Here is a 21,595-nt window from a genome sequence, read left to right as displayed (position 1 = left end):
ATTATTTTCTTTAATTCTTTCTTTGCTGCAAATCTTTTTTGGATGGATTAATTGAAGGTAGAATCGTAGAATCATAGAATTGTTTGGTTTGGAAAGGACCTTAAGATCGTCTAGTTCCAACACCCCTGCCGTGGGCAGGAACGCCTCACACTAGGCCATGTCACCCAAGGCTCTGTCCAGCCTGGCTTGAACACTAAGAAGGGTGGAGTTTGTTTTAATTTTGGGACCCTTTAATTCTGGTATTTTATTCTTTTATCCATTAACTTTTAAAAGCAGGTTAGTAACAGATCAGGAATTGAAAAGTGTTCTGATTGCAGTATATTCTCTGGCATCTCTATAGATTGCATGATAATACTCATAAGCAAAAGAAGTGGTAGATACACAAACTTGAAAATGGTATTTTGTGGTGACAAAGACCACAGTCGTCTTTTCATATTACACATACTGTGTTTCTGGCTGTGGCGAAAAGATAGTTGCAGACTCTTTCCTAATGGTGGCGAGCAGCAGCTTCTATCTTTTCCAGAAGGATAAAGGAATATCCAAAAGGGTACACAAATTCTTCTGGTTATTGTGAAGTGCTGCAGATTCTCTCCAACTCTGGCAAAAGCAGGAAGAAATCACAGCACTGCATAAGCAACAAGGATTGTGTGTTTATTGCAATAGTGCGAAGACATGGAGAGAGAAGACATTTTGGCTAGCTTGGAGGCTAAAGCCCTCTTTGCCTCCACCAACCCTGTCAAGTAACACCTGCAAGACCATACAGGTATAACATTTAGCAGCCATTCCTTTTGCAACTAAACACTACGAAAGTAGTTGACTTTATAAGAAAAAGTTTACTCTTTCTTTCCTCTTTGAGATGCTTTTTTGTATAGCAAGGCAGACTTTACATGTTAAATGTCATATTGAGATTATGTATTACCAGTTATTTTCAGCGGTGAATTTCACAGAAAGTTAAATTATTAAGGTACATCAGTTTAAGCAGTAGCCTTATAGGCTGCGAACTCTGAAAACAAATGGAATTTAATTTGGAGATTCTCCCTTTTGTTTGTATCTGAAAAGGGTAATCTCTTAATGTTTTATAACATTAAGTATATCAGAACTTGAATTTGTTAAGGCTGTATGGCTTATTTGATTGTAAATGTTTATAACTTAAATATATCATTTAGGGGGGTTGAGTTTGGGTGGCTACTTGAAGGAAATGTAGAATTCTGAGTTAAAGGTATGGTGTAAAAGTCTGATGTTTGCAACTCTGAAGTGCTTCTCAGAAAAGCTGTCTTCTCTCCTGTGCAAAAGTAGGAAAGCATATTTAGGTGTTCATTAGTAAAATAAATTTGAATAACATTTTTGGCTCTTACTGAAGTAACAGGAATAGTTTCATTGATGTTTGGACATGGTGATCTTTCAAGGTCTCTTCCAACCTAGGGTGTTATCAGACCAGACATATAAAATGATTGGAGCAAGTAAGAGTATTTTTAGTGGCAAAATTTTCAAAATAACTTGTCATATTTCCCAAGAAGCACAGAAGGTTTGAGTCCACAATCCTCGATGATAATTAATGAAATGAGAAGGAAATGGTGACGCTAGAAAAGATAGAAGGGCTTAAACTGTCAGCTGCAGTGAGGAACCTGCATCAAGTCCAGACACACAAGCCAGTACGCTCTATGGTATTTAACAAAATAGTATGTCTCTTTTAAAAGTGAACAACTGGCTTCCTTTTTTAAAGTAAAGATTAGAACTTCCTGTCCTTTGTATTTATCAGCCTGTGGACTGGAGAGCATGGCTGGGATGGATGTCTAAAAATGTGCTTTGGATGTGCAGGAACTGGACCTTCTAAGACTTTGACAAGGCGATTTGCTGAACTTTTGTTTCATTTTAAGTCTGCTTAAATCCATTTTTAGCTACTAGTTTGCTTTATTTATGCTGTATTTTCTAAATAATATATAAAATAAATTCTACCTCACAATTCATGCAAATAAAGCAGTGATAACACCTGTAGTGTGTGGATACAAAATGGAACCATAGCAAAATATGTCTTACACTCTTACTAAAACAAATTAACTGCATGAACTTTTTAATTTGGAAAGTGTTATCTTTTTTTTTGTTGTTGTTGTTGATTTTGATTGTTGTAGCAGTTGTGTGTATGAAGTTTTTCAGTAATAAAAAGTCAACTGTTCATCAGGGCATTGGTTAGGTATACTTGGAATAACAGTAGGGTAGGTCTTTGTCAGTTATAGATTAGTGCTGTGCTGTGATGCTTTTGCCTTTAAGTTGATACATTAAATCAGTAATCTTCTAGATGGAAATAAGCTTGACATAATTAACTTATCTTAATCCCTGAAGATTTTAGCTTTCACTAAATGTCTGAGCACTGAACTACTTGTCATGAAACAATCACAACTGCTTATAATGTCAACTTTATTCTAAGAGGTTTAGGTTTGTTATTCTGTGACACTCTTTTTCTATATTACACTTTCAGACCGAAAGCTGCATCTGCTTATATTTATTTTTAATACAGCTGTTAGAGATGTATAGGAACCTATTAAAATGTGTTACTAAACTATTTCTTCTCACCAACAGTAATATGAACAGTGCTTATGGAAGGCTGCTTCTATCCATTCAGAGGATCATTTACCAGGAAGGGTTTGATGGCTCTGATCCCCAGGTACTGAAAACCCTTGTACTCTTCTGTAATCATGTAACTAATGTAGTTTTCTGAATTTTCAAGGGTGGCACAAGAAGGTCTTGGACAAAATAACAAAGAATAAGCTGTTTCTAAGCATTGCTAGAGTAAACAAGCAAAGTAAATAGAGTGTGTGGTTCATATTTTAATATGCTTTTGGAGTTGTTACCTGTTACAGGTGCGAGACCATGCAAGGAAGAACTGTAAGTTAACATTAGTAAAATGCATATTCTGTGCAATTAGCTAATAAATGGATTGCCAAGTATAATGTAATTAGGCAAAACACATTTTCCCCTACACTATTTTTTTTTAAGACTATTGCTTTAGCAATAATATGTTCAAGGCTATTGAGATTGAACATTTAATTTTAAACTTTCAGATTTTTTCAATGTTGTTTTAACTGGAGTGGGGTGAATATTTTAATGAGTTAAATGGTGTGCACCTTTATGTAGCAAGCATTGAGACGCGAGTAAAGAGATAAGAATGCTATTTCAACTTACAAATCAAAACAGCTTACCAGACTTCTAAAGATCTCTGTACTCTTCATAAATCATACTGTGGGTAATCAAAAACATTTTAAAGGTAACAGCATAGGCTGAAAGCGCTTTTCTGGTTTGAGCAGTGCCCTAGCTATTATTCTTTGTCATATTCATTAATATGTGAATTCTTTGGAGTTGATGGAAATAAAAAAATAAATTATATATATTGGTGCTTAATTGATAGGTAATTGTCTTTACTGTACAATAGCAATGTTACTACAATAGAAGTTAGGTAGTATAGATGCTGGAGACCCTCACTGTGCACTATAGTTGAATATCTTAGAAATAATTTTTGTGGGGAAGATGATGTTGGAATGGATGTTTTTGTGTCGAACAGTGTTTTAGAAATGTTGCCTGCACAGAACACTTGTATGTAAATTTAGGTTGTTGGTGCTCAGTGTTGAGTCTCTGCTGAGCTTTATGGGAGAGCTTCCCTTTGGTGGCAGTGCCAGTCTGGAGAAGTAAATTGGTCTCTGACAGAGACCTCTCCCCCCGCGCTGTGGTAGCCATGGCAACAGGCATGTCATCCCACCATACGGCTCTGCACACAGAGATGCTTCTCCTGCACAGTGACAGGTCCTGTGGAAGCCCAAGAGCTGCGAAGAGCAGTACTGAGTGAAACAAACACCCTGCCAACCTTCAGCAGCAAACCAGCACATGCTGAAGATATTAGGCTAGTGTTTCTTGCTTTTCTTTGTCTATACTTGAATTTTTTTTTACAAGTAGAAGAAAATGAAAGTTGGTCAGAGCCATTATTTTTTGGTTTTTTGCTTGCAAGCAGGGAAAAATTAAACATCCTGGATAGCTATTTTCTGTAGCTGTTGTTCATTGTTTAAAAACGTCTTACGAGTGTCAATAAAGCAAAAACAGAACTTTTAACACAGTTGAATTTAAAAGTATATGTTCGCTAAATGACGTATATAAGATTCTGAGGTGTAGTTTTAAAAGGTAGAAAAGGAGTCCCTTTTCAGGCCAGTTTATCCTTCTAGAAAACCATTAGCACACACCTAGTTTTTTCTGTTTCAAGAGAGAGAATGCATATGATTTCCTGGAGTGGTTTCTGTTACTTTCTTTTAAGATTCCTCTTTTCCACATGTGTCATCTTTCTTTGTACACTAAAATTTTGTACATTTAGAAGCAGTATGTAATACTTCTTAAAAATATATCCAGAGTTAAATGTTGTTATGGCCCAGAACACACCTTGGATCTTTTTATCTTCCAAATCTATGAGAAATTCACCTCTCTACTACTTACTGAGCATTCAGAAGTACTTTTTATGTAGCCAGATAGGCAGATTGTAGAGTAAAGCCCAGCCTGTACTCTTCTGGACCTGAGTCCTGTGCAAGCTTCTTAGAAGTTTGCTCATATATGCTCTTCCCCCCTCAAACAGTGATCTCCTTTTTGGGTGGGTCCTGCTGGCAGTGGCTTTCATGAAGTTCAGAGAAAACCACGAGGGCCAACATGTAGCAGAAGGTACTGAATTTTCAAGAGATTTACTTACTGACTTCAAGTAGATCCATTAATCACTGTCTGTGATTGACAAAAGCTGATGCCATTAAAGCTTCATTTTATTGTGAAGTGTAATCCTTCCAAAATCTCTCGCCTGTGGAGGTCTAGAAGTGTGTTGTGGGTTGGATCAGGATTCATATGAAAAGTTTAACCTGACTGGTAAAATTTTCAGATATTTTTGGCTACTTTCACTCCAGTAGGCCTATGAGACTTGCTACTCCTTTTGACCAGTATTTGGAGAGGGGCCTGAGGAAAAGTGAGCAGAATGTGACTCACCCCAGTTCTGAGAGATTTGACACAATTAGGAAAATTAGTGAAAACTGCTGTTAGACTCTTAGTAGACCTCTGATAAAATAGGCATTTCTGGGACCTAGCAATATGACTTAACGTTAGTTTTATACAACTGTCTGCTGTTTGCCATCATAGATTTATATTTTTTAACTATCCTGCGTGATTTTGAGGGCCTTAGGACAATAATTCCTGTTACAGGTATTAGGCTACAGAAAAGTTTGGTTGAAGTTGACCAAAGCACTGACTTGTTTGTTCACACTGACAGCCAAGATCTATCTGGAAATGTGCGGTTTGAATGACCTCTAACCTAGAAGTATGAGCATCAGTTTTACATCCTTTCTAAAAGCTCCTAGTAACTCTTTCCTGCTGATCATTAAGTACGAATTCTTTATAAATTGAGCAGAGTTTGAAGTCATACAGGAGAGCACTTGTTTGAGAATATTTTGGGGTTTTCATGTTTGACAACAGAACTTTCATAGGCAACTCTATGTCCTTAACATTTCTTTGATATGCTTCGGAGCTCAAGTTGGGTGACTCTGGATGATAAAGCTGGGAGGAGATTGGGTTTTTGTTCACTTGGAGTTGGGATTTTAATTCTCCATAATCAGAATTCTTGCTGCCAAAGCAAACATTCTTACAAAAATTACATGAAAAAGGTAAAAAAAAAAAAAAAAAAAAAAATCTTCCAAGCTAATGGCAGTATAAAAGATCTAGTGGTATATCTAAAAAAAATGTTATCCTACTCTTTACTGCAGGTTTGTTGTTATAGAGTATTAGGCTTGGGCTTTTCTTATATTTCAGTTATGGAAAAAGCCATTGGGCCTGACAATTATACCAGTAGAACTTCTGTTACTGGCCAAAATAAATACATCTGATATTATCTGGTGTTTGAATAGCTGTATCTTTTACAACTCTTATGATTTAATATTGTGAAACAAGCATCTCTCATCCTTTGTCCAGTAAGAGAACCGATACTTTGTTTGGATGTTGTTCTTATGCATGTTCTTAAGAAAAAACGTTTTTCTCATTAAAAAAGTTTCTGTAAGATTTATGTATGTTTGCTCTGAAATTCTGAAATCCCAGAACGCTTTCTCTGCATGGCCAATATCAATTATATCTGAATAAAGTAGTTTTCTTAAATGCCTGATATTGTACTATGGCTTACACACACATCAAGAAATGTGTGAATCTGCTCTGATTAGGAGTCACTAAAGAATATTGGACTAGCTTCTATTTTTCCTGTTCTTTTTACAACTCTGAACATCCAAGCCTAACAAATATCATACAGAGAAGTCAGATTGTGTCATATTATCCTGTGCTGTTTTCCTGATCTTCATACGATAGCATAAAAAGTTAACTTTAACGAAGTAAAGCCTAAAAGCCTGCAAAGCCCAAGACGAAAGAGTCCACCAGAGTTAAAACATATATCGCTTTCACAAAGATTGGGAGCGAATTGGCAGATCAGCTCACTGTGTAAGCCACAAGCGTGAGATGAATGCGGAGCCATGTGGTACTAACTGTGTTTCACAACTCAGCTCTGTCTACCCAATATGGAGAAGGAAGTATTTTTAAGAGTGGCCTCGTGCCTTGTCCAAATCTTTCCTCTGGATGTCCAGAGCAGCTGTGCAATGTTTTGTGCTTGAGAGTGACTGTTCATTCCAGCTGGTGGAGATAAATATCTACAATTTATCAAAGGACTTCACTGTAATGAAAAGTACCTCGAAGCTTTTATTTATCAAAACTAGTATTTATATATATGTGTGTGTGTATGTGTGTGTGTATGTATATTATAAAATTTAAAAAAGCCTTTAATTACAAAGCCTGAACTCTAGAAATGTATCTTTGATCATATTGTACAGAAAGTCTTTCAACAAGGGTTCTTATTGTCTGTCTCAGCTTTTGATAGCAAATATACCTGAAATCCTTCTCAAAGATCACCAGGAAAGGTCACATTAAATAAGCAGAAATGAGATTTGTCATCATGAGGGATGACATTTATTTTGCATAAACAAATTACTACTGATTAGTAGTTTGGTATTTCTGAATCTTACACTTGTACTTTCTTATCTGGCATAATATGATATCCAGTCAGTGAATAAAATGCCATTCCATTTGTAATTTTTATAGGATCATCTGAGATTAAGCTATGATTACACAAACTATGTAGTTATTATGGATAGGAATTCTATACATTGTAATTTTTAAACACATTACATTAAATTTTCCTCTTCATATGTAAAAAAATCACAAGTGGCTTCCTTTTTTTTTTTTTCCCCTTTTTCATCCGATAGAAAAAACAAAAGAATATTTTGCGGATAGGAATTCAGAGTCTGGGCTCTTTGTTGTGGGGTGATGACATTTGTTGCAGCGATACTCCTGAAGATATTCATAGCCTTACAAAATTCCTGTATGTTCTCCGTGGCCTCCTCAGAAAATCTTTGTCAGCCTGTATCATCACAATACCTGCTCACCTTATCGAGGTAAGAATGCTCTCTTTGCTATATTTCATAGATGACACATCAACTAGCAAGAATGGGAAGTTTATGGTAAGAAAATAAATGCAATTTTGAACATTTTGAAGACTCTTTTTGTTCAAAGAGCTGTTAAAATGTGACTTCACTGTAGTGTTTATATACTTCTGTGGGACAGCATGCTACAACATCTATAAAGACCTAAGCATAAAACCATCTTAGATAGTGATGCCTTATGTGGGTCTTAGTCATTTTTTAAAAACTAGCAAAATTTCAGAAACTGTAGAAAAGCAAAGAGAATCCTGGTAATCTTTTTATTTTAATTTTTTTTTTACAACTCCCCTATGCACTTTTCCACTGTCTTAAGGACGCTATTTAGAGTTTCAATACAAGACATTTGCAGTCCAGTGTATTCATTTGTCATGCTCATTATGATGATGTGCAATCTTGTTTTTAAAGCCAGGAATTGAAAGATATAGGTTTCCTCTTTAATCCCTCTAATATCCCATTTTACTGGCACCAGGAGCAAACCAGTTATGTTATCAGAGTAATTTTCCCAACTGCAAAATCAGGAGCTGCTAATAGCACCTATCCTGTGAGTATATGGACACTTAAATGTATCTTCTGGAAATAAATGGTTTTACTAAAAGGAAAAATGTCGATACGGTTTTAGGGGTTTTTTGGGGTTTTTTGTATCGGCAAGTGGTAATGTAACTTACAAGAACAAAATTATTATTTGCAATGACCAGAGAACCTATAATTTTACATACTAATTTGATTTCACTACAGTAAAAAAAATACTGGATAAAACCTCATATTATGCAAAGCATTTTCATAGTAGATGAATTTATCATTAGATTAAATCCTATCTTACTAAAGTACTTATGTATATTGCATTTTGTAAAGGTGTTTGAATACCTGCAAATGTTATTTATCTAGATACTCGATGCACTTACTGCTTTGAAAATATAGAAACTTGGTTTTCTAATTTTACCACTGCAATAAAAAGTGTATGAATATTCCTCTTGCAGTGTAAACCTCCATCTCCTTACTCAGCTATTTTTAAAGATTAGATGGCAGTTTGCCTTCAAGAAGATTGACAGTAAAATTTAATGTAATGAATAGGATTTGTGAATGTAAAACTAGCACTCTTCTTTTTACATGTTGGAATTACCTGTCCATAATTGGGATGTACAATCAGTTTCATTGTACTCTTTTTTAATAAATTATGTTAATAAAAAGTATGATCATATTTTAGAGAAGTCCAGAAGCATCTCTAAGAAACAAAGTGAAGGACAAAGGTTTTTGTTTGTTGCAAACTTACCTGGGAAGCTGCTTTTGGGTTTGTGATTTAAATTCCGTATAAATTGATTCCTATAGAGTTAAGATTGATATTATATCCGATTTTTTAAATTACTGATTTTTTAATGTTTACAGAATTGTTTTACAGTAAGTGCTAAACTATTCTGAATAAAAAACAAAAAAGAAACATTATTCCTAGAATCTTTGCTTAGCAGCCTTGAACAAATTAGAGCATTTAATTTTTCTGAAATTGTTAAACTTCATGTATCCTTCTTTATGCACTAAACTATGGAAAAAACTGACATTAGGAGGAGCAAAGCTGCTGAGGGCTCCTTATACCCCACATTACTCAGTTCCCAGAGCCCTGCTGTGTAGTTGTTCCACTCTCCAAGAAGCCTGTTAAAGAGCCCCTGAGAGCATGTGTACAGCCCTCCATGTTAATAGTTAATTGGTGAGGATGGCAAGATGAGAGGACAGCCGAACATGTGGTCTTTCAGGCTCAAGCCGTAGACAGACCTTTAGTTATAATAACAGCAGCTGCTCACATTCTCACAACCCAGCTACTCACCATTCTGTTGCTGAGGTTTCTTGCTGGATTAAAAAAGTAAAGAAAATATCTTTTCTTTCTAAGAGAATAAGAGAGAGGGTTTTGGGTTTTTTTCCAAGTGCATTTCTGTATATGTGTATAATTTGATCAAAGTGAGTTCTAGCATACACTGTCTCTGTAGAATCTTACAGTCAGTACACTGAAGGCATAGAAAAACACACACTATTTTTCTGAATATGTAATAAATTCCATGTTTAGTCCCTAAACTACTGTTTCTGTATTTTCTATGTTATCTTTTACTTCCCAGCTATATTAATTAGGTGGTCTACAAGTAAATTCTTCACATGAATAATTGCCATACAAATAAATATAAGTTCAAAATGACAATTTAATCAAGGGGTTGGCTGCATAAGATGTACAGAAAAATAGTTTCACTTTTACCTCCTTTGTCTTGAAAAACTAGATTTTCAGTAGTCACTCGTACCATATCTTGTCTGTGCCAGCCCCCAGTACTAGTTACTCCAGTAAAGAAGAAATAAAACTCACAACTGGTAGTACTGATTTTCAACAGGGACAGTATCTTTCCAACCCAGACTAGTTAAAATTTTTATATGTAGTGTATGAATAATGCAGATAGATGGATAGACAGACAGATAGATAGATAGATATGGAATGTATGTATATATAGTTTGAGATTGGTTTCTTTTGCAAATTTTCCCAAATACTTTGCATCTTGTACTGTGACAGGGAGTTTCACAAATTAAATCTACCTTGTTTCTTTTGTTTTCAGAAAGTTTAATTTTGCCTTTACTTTTCATAAATTCTATCTTTGTTCTTGGCTGATGGGACAATAAGATGAGGCTCATGAAGGTCCCTATTTTATCTTTTCTGTATTCAGATTGTTTTGTAATTTTTCTCATGCTACTTCCTAAGTATGTTTTTAAACAGTTGCTTTTCTTTTAATTATATTTCACTTTGTTACAGTAATGTAATACAATAATGCTATTATTGTTTGTTCACTTTTTATACATTCTAGTATCTGCTTTGTCTCTTTGATGACCACTGAACATTAAAGAGTGATTTTGTTCTTGATGCTTTTCCCCTCTGTGGTACACATCCACCAATGTAGCTCTTTCATTATGCCAGCTATTCATTTTCTTTGATTTAATAACTTTGAATTGCATTTATCCAAAGATGTTGCTCATGCACCCGGTTTGATGGGGCACTGAATGTCTTCACAGTCTTCTGTAAGGTTATATTTTGGTAAAATATAGACAAATTTACAAAGAAATCTGGTTGTGTACAGAGGTTTTTTTTCAGGATAATTTAAAGAAATTGTACCCCACTAAAGAGTACAGATTCTTTGTGGTTTATTGATGAAACTTGTAGTGCAAGCAGTGCATGACGAAAAAATAAAATTCTCTTTTCTCAACCACAAAAACAGGAATACATTATTCTGGGAGAGGATTTCAAGAAAATGACACGAAAAACTTACCCAATTATAAATTTTATTCAGATGATGTGTGACAAGTTTTACTTGATTGATATTTTCTACCGATTGAACATACTCTTATCTTACGCTGTCTGTCAGGTAATAAATATTGAGATACTTATGAGTATGATTAAAATAGTTGATGGAAGGTTATTTTTCAAGTCTTTTTACTGCTTCTTGAAAATGCATTGTGCCTATGAAATCAGATGGTGCATTTGAAAAGGGAAAATTACTTCTATTTTTTAAATTTAGCATTGATCAAGGAAGGCAGACTGAAGAGGGATTTAATTTGTTGTTGCACTTTACAAATATAAGGAATATTCTAAAACCAAGTAAGGACTCTTTTATCTGTATGTTGATAATCTGTGCTTTTTAGTACTTAATTTAAAAAAAAAAAAAAAAACACCAAACTTTTTGAGTGCTAGAGAGTGTCACTTAAAGGACTTTAATGTCATTGTTTTATACTTGCAAAGCCCTAAATTAGAATTTGAAGTCTTTTCCTATTGTATTTTCTTCTTTTTCTTTTTACTGGAAATCATTGGTAAATCCAGAAACATCTTTCTCCCAAAATACTAACTAATGTTCATAATTCTGTTCCTGTTCTTCTCAATTTTGTATCACTTAAGTAATATTTTTTAGAGTAGATTATTCTTTTCTCTGGGAGAAAGTGTAACACTTTTGTTACAGCCATATTTTATTTTGAACTTGAAGCTGTATTTATTACTGGTAGGCACTAACAACCATATTAGTCAGCATGTACCAAGGGAAATTAATTGACTAAGGAAAAGTCAATATGAATAAGCCTTGTTACAGAACCTTTCCTTAGAGTCTGAAGTTCTGTTTAGCAATGTATTTTCATTATTTCATCCAGTATGTTAAAAAATTCATTTCCTACAATACTAATGTTTCGATGCTTTGAATTCACTGAAGTGTATATGTTACTGTATGTTTTGGTGTAGAAAAATTCAGAAACAAACCTTTTCACATACATAGGCTTTTGTGTTCACACTGAGTAATTTAGCAGCTAAACCTGAAGTCAAGCAATCGAGTGCTTTAGAATCCATTAGGTAATATAGGATTATAAGATATGAACTTCTAGAGCTTGTAAATGTCTCACAGTTTGAAATCTTTACTCCTAAGACAAGAGCTAAGAGTGATTGCCTGCCTTAGAACTAACTTCTGAGAGTTCACAAGTATAAAATGGTGAATAACCTTTAAATGTATTTGTGTATTCAAATGTATTTGATGTATTTGATGAGGTAGCCACTGACACAAATTTGTATTGAAATCCAATATCATGTAGTTTTTATATCATAGTTAAGCAAGCTTTCAGAATTCTTTGCAAAGTAGAAAAAAATAATGATGAAATGGGATATTGGGATTTTTTAACTTGCTTTTTCATGTTGCACATTGCTTTTTGTTATATGTGAGAAATACAGTTTAACAATTATGCAAAGAAATACTGAGAGTCATGAGTTTATGGCAGTGTACTTGGGCTATCCACTTAGTTTTTTCATATTTGAATATTCTGGTTTGTATATTCTAGACATTCACAAAAGCATCTTTTAAATTATGATGAAGTAGGAATCTCAGAGAAGTATACAATTTAAAATTTAAACTGGGGAACAGTAAGTAATTATTTTTTTTCAATTTCTATTGTCCTTGATAGTATTTGCTAATAAAGTTGCAGGAGAAATAGAAATATTTTGTTGCTTCATAGAACAAGTTTATGGTTGCCAACAGGCTCTATTCTGGCTCTGCCACTTGTGGTTTGGTAACAGGTACCCATTTCAAAACCAAATACAGTATACATCCAAAGCATGTGTTTGTACCCACATTTTAATTGTCTTTTAACGGACTTAGTCATATTATGATGAACAGTCACATTGTATTTAAATTTGCATGCCAAAACCAGCCTTCTCATTTTAATAAATTCTGCTTTTTAAAAGGACATTATATACACATCCTTATCACCATCTCATCAACACATTGTCTCTTAATAGAAAAAAACCCCACTTTTCTAAAATGAAAACATTAAACTTTAAAAGTTGATGAGTATATGCAACATTGCAATTTTATTTTTCATTTTGTGTATATAATCTGAAAATACACCTATGAAAACTTAAAAAAAATAGGTAAGATTTAGAACTAAATCTTTCAACTGCAGTATTAGACCTAAACAGTTAAATATCCCATCACAGTATGGAGATAGTCATCTGTTCAAGCATATGGAATCTTTTGGCTACTGGACTAAGTAGTTAATATAATGCCCAGTGTCCAGACATGGACACAACTGTTATGGAAGCAGAAGGGAAGAGGCTCATGTATTGAGCCCATTTGGACCCTGATAAGTAAAGATTAGAAGAGTGACTTTAAATAATGCAGGACCAAAGTAGGTACCTGCTTTAAACAAGTAATTCTGTGAGAAAATGGAAGGTAGTACTGTTTTTCTGAAGAAATACGATTTTTTTGTTCACATAAGAAGAGGTCTGCGTTCTTGTAAAAAATGCCCTGTGAATCTAGCATTAAATATCTGTTATCTATTGTATTTCAGAACAAAGAATTATAAATTTTGTGTAAAACTATTTTATATTTAAATTATTGCATTTGTATTGCCCATCTGAAGTGATTTTCAAATAACTGAATATTGAATTTCTGTGCAGTGTTTGCTTAGAAACATTTGATGTGAACTTTTGGTGGTGTTTAAAAAGCTTGAAATTTCGGAACCTAATTTTACATCTTTTTGTTTAGACCTGCTCTATTAATTACAATATAATCATAATAAAAAGGAATACTGCATCTTTAATGATGTTTTTGTGCCTGTGTAGTTAAGCTTCAATGCTAGGGAGAATTAAAAAAAAAAAAAAATTAAATTAGCCTTGTAACCTCTTTCTCTTCCAGAGCGATGATGGAAAATAAAAGCTCTTAGCCACAGAATGTAACACTTAGAATTAATATTTAATTAGACCAGCAAATTGTACACTGTGGCTGAAAGCTTCCAAAGAGTTGTTAGTGCCACAATTGACCTACAAGTTTAATAATAACTCACTTCTAGGAGCAAGTGCCAGTTCAGCATAGTGGAGCCACTGTAAGAAAGTCCTGGGAGATTAAAATCAGCAAACCAAATGGCAGGCGAGGATTCCTGGGATGGAGCCTTCTGGAAAGCTGGGAGCTGGAGTAGCTTTTCAGCCAGGATTCAGATGAGAACAGTGGGCAAAAAAAGCTGATCCCTCCTGTTCTGGGAGTTCTGGTTGTAGGCCAAAATCCTAGAACAGATTTTTTCTAAGTGTTCTTACTGCAGCTATTAATTTATATCACAAATCAAGTAATGAATGACTTATCTTCATCTTCTAATTAAGTTTTAATACAAACATCACTGAATTCTCTGGAATGAATTTTACTTAAGGAAGAACAGCACTTTTTTGGTATAACTAATTTAGTATGTTTGTGTTGCAGAACGTTTTGTTTTATGGTATCTAACTGCTTCATAAATGGTTCTTGTTACAGTACGATATGATGAGCAATTTATTGTAGTGTTATGAAATATGTAAATTAAATAAAAAATGTGTATACATTGTAAAATAGAGTATTTTGAAGGTTAAATAGCTTAATCTTGCCTTTCATTTTCAGAGCAATTAAAATATAAAGCCTGTAACCTCTACCATTAGATATCCAACTGAGCCTTAATTCTGTGGCAAATTATTCTAGTGAAATAGGGCACCATAAGTTCAAAAATGTGCAAACACACAGCAACAGACTGAGGAAGGAACATTCTGCATAATTTATTGGCTAGATCCTAAATAATTAAAGAAATGCCTACTCATTAGTTAAAAATTAAAGCAGGTGAGAACCTTGCCAGCAGAGGGAGCAGTCATGTCTTTCCTTAGATTCCCACCGTTTCCAGCCTACCCATTATTTCCACCCTACCTCCTCTTATTGCCCAGCCAGTTTCCCATCTGGACCTAGCTTTGCCAGCCTGCTCCTGATGACAGCCTATAATTTTATACTGAATAAGGGGTTCGTTTTTAAAATGATTTTTTATTTCGGCATCTTTCGGAATCAGTTAGCTGTTCCTTTTGATATTTGTGTACTAATAATTGAAATAATGGTGGAGGATCTTTTTGGTCACCTGTGAGTAAAATGTGGTTCACTGTTTAAAGAATTAAAGTTGCAGCAATAGTTGGCCTTTCTGAATTGGTAAGCAAAATGCAGTGGCATTTTTTTCAGGCAAAATTGCAACAAAAGGAACTCCTAAACCTCTTTTTTCTTTTTTTTTTTTTTTTTAATATATATATGTAATTAATAGTTCCTAAGGGAGTCACAGGATTTCAGTTAAGCCAGTTGGTCTCAAATACTTTAATTTCAGCAGTTTTGTTATGGCTCATTTGTAATATGACTCTCATTCTTTCAGTCTACTTTTGTATCTCTACTACACTATGACCACCTCATAGCACTGAATATTTTATGTTTAATTTTCTAAATGAATCTGCTTAAATGGTCATTTCATTTTTGTGATTATTAAAGACAAATAATACCATAGAGTTTTCCATATATATATGCTTTATAACAATGAGAGAATCTCATTAATAAGGACCAGGTAGTATTTAGGGGAGATGCTGGGCTCGCCTCAGTCCAGATTTTGTACTGATTTTTTCCCAGCTCTTCACCCTTCACTGGAGAAGGGCTCCATGAGGTTTATTTTATCTACCCACTGCAGCAGGACTCGCTCAAGAGCCCTGCACCCCAGAACAGTTCATATTCACATGCAGCCTGTGCTTTCAGCTACTGGCTGCTAAGGAAAGACTCAGAAAAGCACTGCACAAGGATTCAGCTCAAAAAGTGTCACACTCTAATACCCTGTACATATCACCTCTTTCAGCCAGATATTAATGGGATTTTGAGCACCCAGCTTTCTGAGCTTTGACTCCCAAGTTATCTTTGTGATACCACCAAATATTTTCCTGGTATCCCAAAGCCATAGATGCAGCCTCCTAAACCAGGTCTCAAATAGAGGGAAAATACTCAGTGAAAGGCTGAGTTCAATTCCCAGCTTGCTGTTGACTGGCTTGTGACTTTGGACAACTCACATGACATCTTTGTGCTTGTTGCATGACTTGGAAATGAGGAATGCAGGACTTGCCTTTCTTTTGTAAAGCACTTGGAGATCAACAGATGGAAAGTTTGTTTTAAACTACATAGTCTTTGTTCTCACTTTTGGTTTTGTAGGCCTCAGCAGCAACTGTTATCGACTTGCTTGTTTTATCTATATTGAGTCATCACTTATTTCACTGTTGGTCTTCAGGTCTTTCCTCCCATGGCAAAACGGACATACTTTTTATTTCTTAGGGTGCCAAGGTTTGCTGGCATTAGATTCTTTTATAGCCCAAGTAGTAGACAGGACAACGCCATCCATTTTCAGTGAAGATCTGAAGATTTTTGTATGTGTGATAGTTTTTATTTTCCGGCTGATTATTCTTCCTGGAAACCTACTCAGAATTTTTTAATTGGATTCTGTGTCATCCACCATCATCTGATGTATTTGATAATAACATTGCAGGGTTCCCATAGCAGTGATAGTGATTTAGGTGTAAGATAAGGAAACCATGGCTCAAATGTTTTGGGTTTTTAGGAAACAAAAATAATATTTCTAACTAGTTTCACAGTTGAAAGACTTTTGAATATATGAAGACTATGAGGACAAACATTATTAAAAGCAACTTCAAGAGAACAACCAAAATCTGGAATTAATACATCATGTAACATATTGGCCAACAGATGCTTTGTTACTCCCTTCCCGTTTTTACAAGTATGTTGTATCTAATTACCTGCTCATGTCTTCACTACGTGTCCTTTCTTTGCTTCTGTAACCTATATGAAATTATTCAAAAATGATATTCATTGCTTGAAATTAGCTAATTCAATACATTATCTATCTAAATAAATGAACCAAAATCAAGCTTCTGTCATTTCAGCCATATGAACAGATATTTATACTTAAGTTCTATTTTAGTCAGTAAGGTTCTTCAAAGGTAAAAGAAGATGCCTGATCAGTCTGAATCCCTAAATGTGGATTTCTCATCACTGAAGACATTCTTTGTAGAAAATCTTGAAATATATTTCTAGGATATCTGTCTTCCAGCAAAGACATCATGCTTGTATTCAGTTTTCTTGTGACACTGATAGAGATTTCTACATACCAAAATTTGTTAATGTATTGTTGCTCATCTTATGTTCCAGTGGCCTGAGTGTATATTCATTTCAGAGGCAAAATTCAAAGTTCAGTGAGTAGGTTTAGCGTATGCAAGCACTGAGAACAGTGCCAATCAATGTAGAGTCAGAATAAGTATAGAATTTTATACTTACAGTCTTTGTTAATTACTGCTAAAACAATGTTTGGCAGAGTAGTTATTAATCTTTTGAGGATTTGTGAATGATGAAGAGTGCACAAACTGTATCTTTCTATATAACTAGTACAAAAGCCTGATACCTAAATTCCTTTCCCAGAATGTATGGGTAATTCTTGTATTTTCTGATCAGTAATTATTTACATATCCTTTCAATTTAAAATCCTTTGGAGATTAAGTAGTAATGACAAGTGGTAAATATTTGCATATTGTGAAGTCATTACCACACAATTGTGTGATAATCTCTCAGAAAATATCAAGAATTATTTCATGTATTGGACATCCAGCCAGTGTTTCGTTATAGTGCAATGTGGCACAACCAATTCTTGATCTTATTTGTGAAAATTCACACACCAAAATATGCTTAAAGTTTATAAGGTTGCTGTTACTTTGCATGTACTTGCTTGCTTGCTGTTTATTGTTGAGACCTTCTTTCAAATGAAGTGTCAGGATTATGGCACTCACCTGTTGGTAACAACACAAACTGTTGCCTCCAATTACAATTTACCTAAACTTGGGAGGAATATCTGAATTCGTCTTTAAATTCTCTGCTGTCATATGGGGAATGTATGCAACTCACTGGCTTTTGTTTGTAAGTAGTTGTTTGTAAGCAGTTGTTTGTAAGTAGTTTTTTAGGTAATGAAATCCATTCTAGGATTTGATGTATTAGCTCTTTAATTAAATGTTTTAAAACAAAATCAGTGATGGGATTAGGTTACTAGAAAGCAAAGGTACAGAAGTCAGATATAACCCTCTGCCAAAAGATAGACCTAATGTCTCTTTGAAGAGACATAGTATTAAAATACCTTATTTTCAATCCAATATATAAATCAGTATTAAAATTATGTTGATGTATTGATCTGAATACAAATGCAAATACATGAAGCCCATGTGATTCAAGAGCTTAGTGTATTTGTACAGGTGCTAGTTGGATCTCATTGTAGATCTTTAACATGAGTCTTTTATTTTCCTGTTAAATTTTGAGACGGTTACTGTGTACAAAAGTTGAGGCCATTCTAAGAACATTTTCAATTTTTTCATTTTTCTATACTTAATCCAGTGCAAGGACTGAAAATTTAAATATTATTACTTAAATTTTGTGAGCTTTTTAATTTCTTTAGAAACTGACAAAATAAAAATGGGAGGAGATATCTCTGAAATATTTGAAGAAATATTTCATTTGAATAGATATTTAGAAAAAAATTGACAGGAAATCAGAGGAGAACTAGAAATTAGAACAGAGCAGAGAAGAGAGGGGTTTTTTCCTAATACAGAATCCAGATGAACCAAGATTGATTTGATTATTAGTAGTAATAATAAAATTGCGGTACATTAAGAACTCAATCCAGTAGAAACACACAGTATTAATTTCAGTCTGTAAGTCTGCGTATAGAGACTGTACATGTATTTTTGTTGGCAGAATTCCGTGCTTTATACTCAGACACAGGAGAGGATGGGTTTATTTGTAAATAAGTATTTACAAATACACACAAATAATTACTCAAAGCTATGTAGATTCTGCAAATAAATTAGTAGGACAAAGCAATCTTTTTCTGTAATTGCCCTTCCCAAAATCTGGTTAAACAAATATGTATAGTTCCCCATTGTTTTGAAACTACACATTGGTTGAGCCCTAATATTGCAAGTTTGCCCTTAAAAGAAAATGTCTCTCTAAAACAGCAAGCACAAAGTAAGATATAGAATGGATGCCTAGCCCAGCCTGCACAACAGGCTTTCTACCATGTTGTTAGAATAATTACATTTTGGCTGAACTAACTAATTAAGAGGACCTGCAGAACGTCTAGCAAGACTGAAAACTTTTCAGGACTGGGTTGGGGTTTGTTTTTTTTTTTTTTAATTTTTGAGTGTAATTTAAAACAATACCTCTTCTAGCTGCCAACAAACTCTTTCCCTGAATCTCCTCATTCCTGGCTTCCCTTCTAACCATGTCCTGGCTCACCTCCAGAGCTGCCAAGTTTATGCCAGAAGCAGGAGGTAGATTTGTATGGGGCTGGAGGAAGATCTGGAGCTCTGTTAAATTTTCAAGCCCAGATGGGGCAACATGATTTGTGTGTTTATGTCAGGATGACATACATCACAACTATCTGTGTGCTGACGTCAGCTTTGATTGAGCATTAATGTGCTGAACACTGCAAACTAGAAAATACATGATAGATACAAATCTATGGCAACAATGCCACATAAGCAAATGTCTGTTTGGTGTGGCGATTCACTGTGCAAAATATTTCCCAAGATACACTGCATTAAGCCAGGGGAATATTTTGACACACTTTGAAAACAAAACCATAATCAGCAGGCAAACAGACTACAATTTAAGAAAGCAAACCTGTTAAGAAAAACTGAAGTCAACATTGACATGTGTATCATTAGGCAGCTATTGAATTGCTGTCCCTCACTTTAATCTTTCCAGAATTAAGGCCAAATAGGAAAGATGCTATTCTTGTGGTTTGCAGGACTGTTAATGATGAGGATACCTTGCTGATGGCTGAGCATCTTTCTGTCCAGTTTTTGTAACCCATTTTTATCCAAACCAACAAGAAAAAACATTGATGTACAGCAAATATTTTTTCAAATTAAATTTTTTCCATACTGAGAATTAGGTTAGCTTCCAGAAATCATCAGTTTGTTTATTTATGTAGCAGTTTTGTTTTGCTTGCTAATACAAATAACGTCCAGCAGCCTGCTGAAGAACTGGCAAAATATGGTCATTTCTGGTCTGTGGAAATCTAGAGATCACTGGTTACTTCAGATTTATATTTATACCATCTTGATGTGGTTGCCCCTGTAGAATAATGTAACCAAAAGTTTCCATTAAAATGTAGTATACTGTCTCTCTCTTCCTAGAAGAGGAAATAATTTGCAAGTCAGCTTTAGGATTTCAGGGGTGGATATAATAGCAAAATTTAGGGATTGATGGGTAGGCACTTTTAACTCAGATCACTTGTGTTATTCCTCATAACAGAAATTCTGTAGTGTAACACTGTTTTATCGTTATCCATCATTAGATTTTGTAGGTAAAACTGAAGTTCCCTGATTCCATGGGGATAGATCGTTTTGGCCTGTGCACAAGTAGCAGCTTTGAAAAGAGACCAGTCCCCGGGATTTAATGCCATCTGGCCCATAAGGTGGGGAAGGGAGGGGGTGTAAAGGTGCCATGGGATCAGTGGATTTAGGCCTTGTAACCTGAGCAGATTGGCCTGTGCAGACAGGCCACAAGTTACTTTATGTAGTGGTCAACAAACAATTCAGATTATTCTTTGATGAGAGCAGGAAATGTTCAGCTTCCATGTCTGCTTTGTAGGCTTCTCTGTGACTAGGAAATACACTGTCACTGAAATGTGGGTTCCTGAAAGCAATTGATGTACTGATCACTATTTTAATAAATGAACCTGTATGTCAGTACAATGAATGGACTTTTCCAACTTATCAAGGGATGTTTCCCTTCTCTCTGCTCCTAATTACTTTACAAACTGTTAGTATCAAATACTTTACCAATGTTTAAATTGGCATTTCATAAAGAGCGTTGCTTGTATAGTTTATGAAAGAAATGCAGAATGTACAAAATGCTTTAAAATTCGTAAAAAATGCAAAACTGTAACTTGGAGCTACAGAGCTAATTCTTCATACTTGGAATGGGAATTTGAGGTGTTTGGTCTTGATACCCATGAAAGTATGATGGGTATAGCACCTACAGCCATGAAGAACAAGAGTATACCAGCTGTCTGGGCAGCTTTGAGATAACTTCTTATCTTAAAGAAATATTTTGCTTTTTAGCACAGATTTGTCTCTTTATTTTTTTCTTTTTTTTTTCCCCTCATTAAATACTGACATCATAAAATCATTTAAGAACATTTAATCCAGAGTTACCTCTGAGGATCTCTGTTGTCACCTTTGAATGTTGCTTTCTGCTCTGAAAAATGAAGTGAGGAAAACTGCACAGAAAACAGCTTATTTAAGGCACATGGCAGTACGTTGTTGCATAAGGCATCACCTACCACAAATATATTGAGAAATTCTAATGCAACTTGAAGCTTTAGATTCATATGTTCTGTAGAGAGAAATTTTTAAAAAGAAAAATACTGGAGGAAATGTTTTGGGTTTCCATGTTTTTGACTAATGACCAAAATGAATAATCATGTGGGTTGTACTTGCTCAAAATCTTAGAGATATGCTTAAATATATCCAAAACAAAAGTTTTCAGAACACAAAAAAAAGCTGGGCATCTGGACTTCTAGTAGAAGTCAATGAGAGGTGCCTAACTGCCACATAGCTTGTAAGTATCTCTGATGTGAGCAAATGCTAATGTTATGAAGATTTAGGAAAATAATAATTTTGTGCT

At 34.6% G+C, this 21,595-nt stretch overlaps 1 protein-coding gene across 7 annotated transcripts in view; it reads left to right on the top strand.

Moving 5' to 3' along the window:
* Positions 1-21,595, top strand: part of ELP4 (elongator acetyltransferase complex subunit 4) — a 144,888-nt gene that overhangs the window by 41,094 nt on the left and 82,199 nt on the right. For all 7 annotated transcript variants that reach the window (XM_030483006.1, XM_030483000.1, XM_030483001.1 and 4 more), the window contains 2 exons: positions 2,578-2,662; positions 7,311-7,499. In XM_030483006.1, coding sequence (XP_030338866.1) covers positions 2,578-2,662; positions 7,311-7,499 — 274 coding nt within the window. The remainder of the gene's footprint in view (positions 1-2,577; positions 2,663-7,310; positions 7,500-21,595) is intronic.

Source organism: Strigops habroptila, chromosome 4, assembly GCF_004027225.2.
Source record: "Strigops habroptila isolate Jane chromosome 4, bStrHab1.2.pri, whole genome shotgun sequence".
Classification (NCBI taxonomy): Eukaryota; Metazoa; Chordata; class Aves; order Psittaciformes; family Psittacidae; genus Strigops; species Strigops habroptila.
This window is presented reverse-complemented; position numbering and strand designations above follow the sequence as displayed.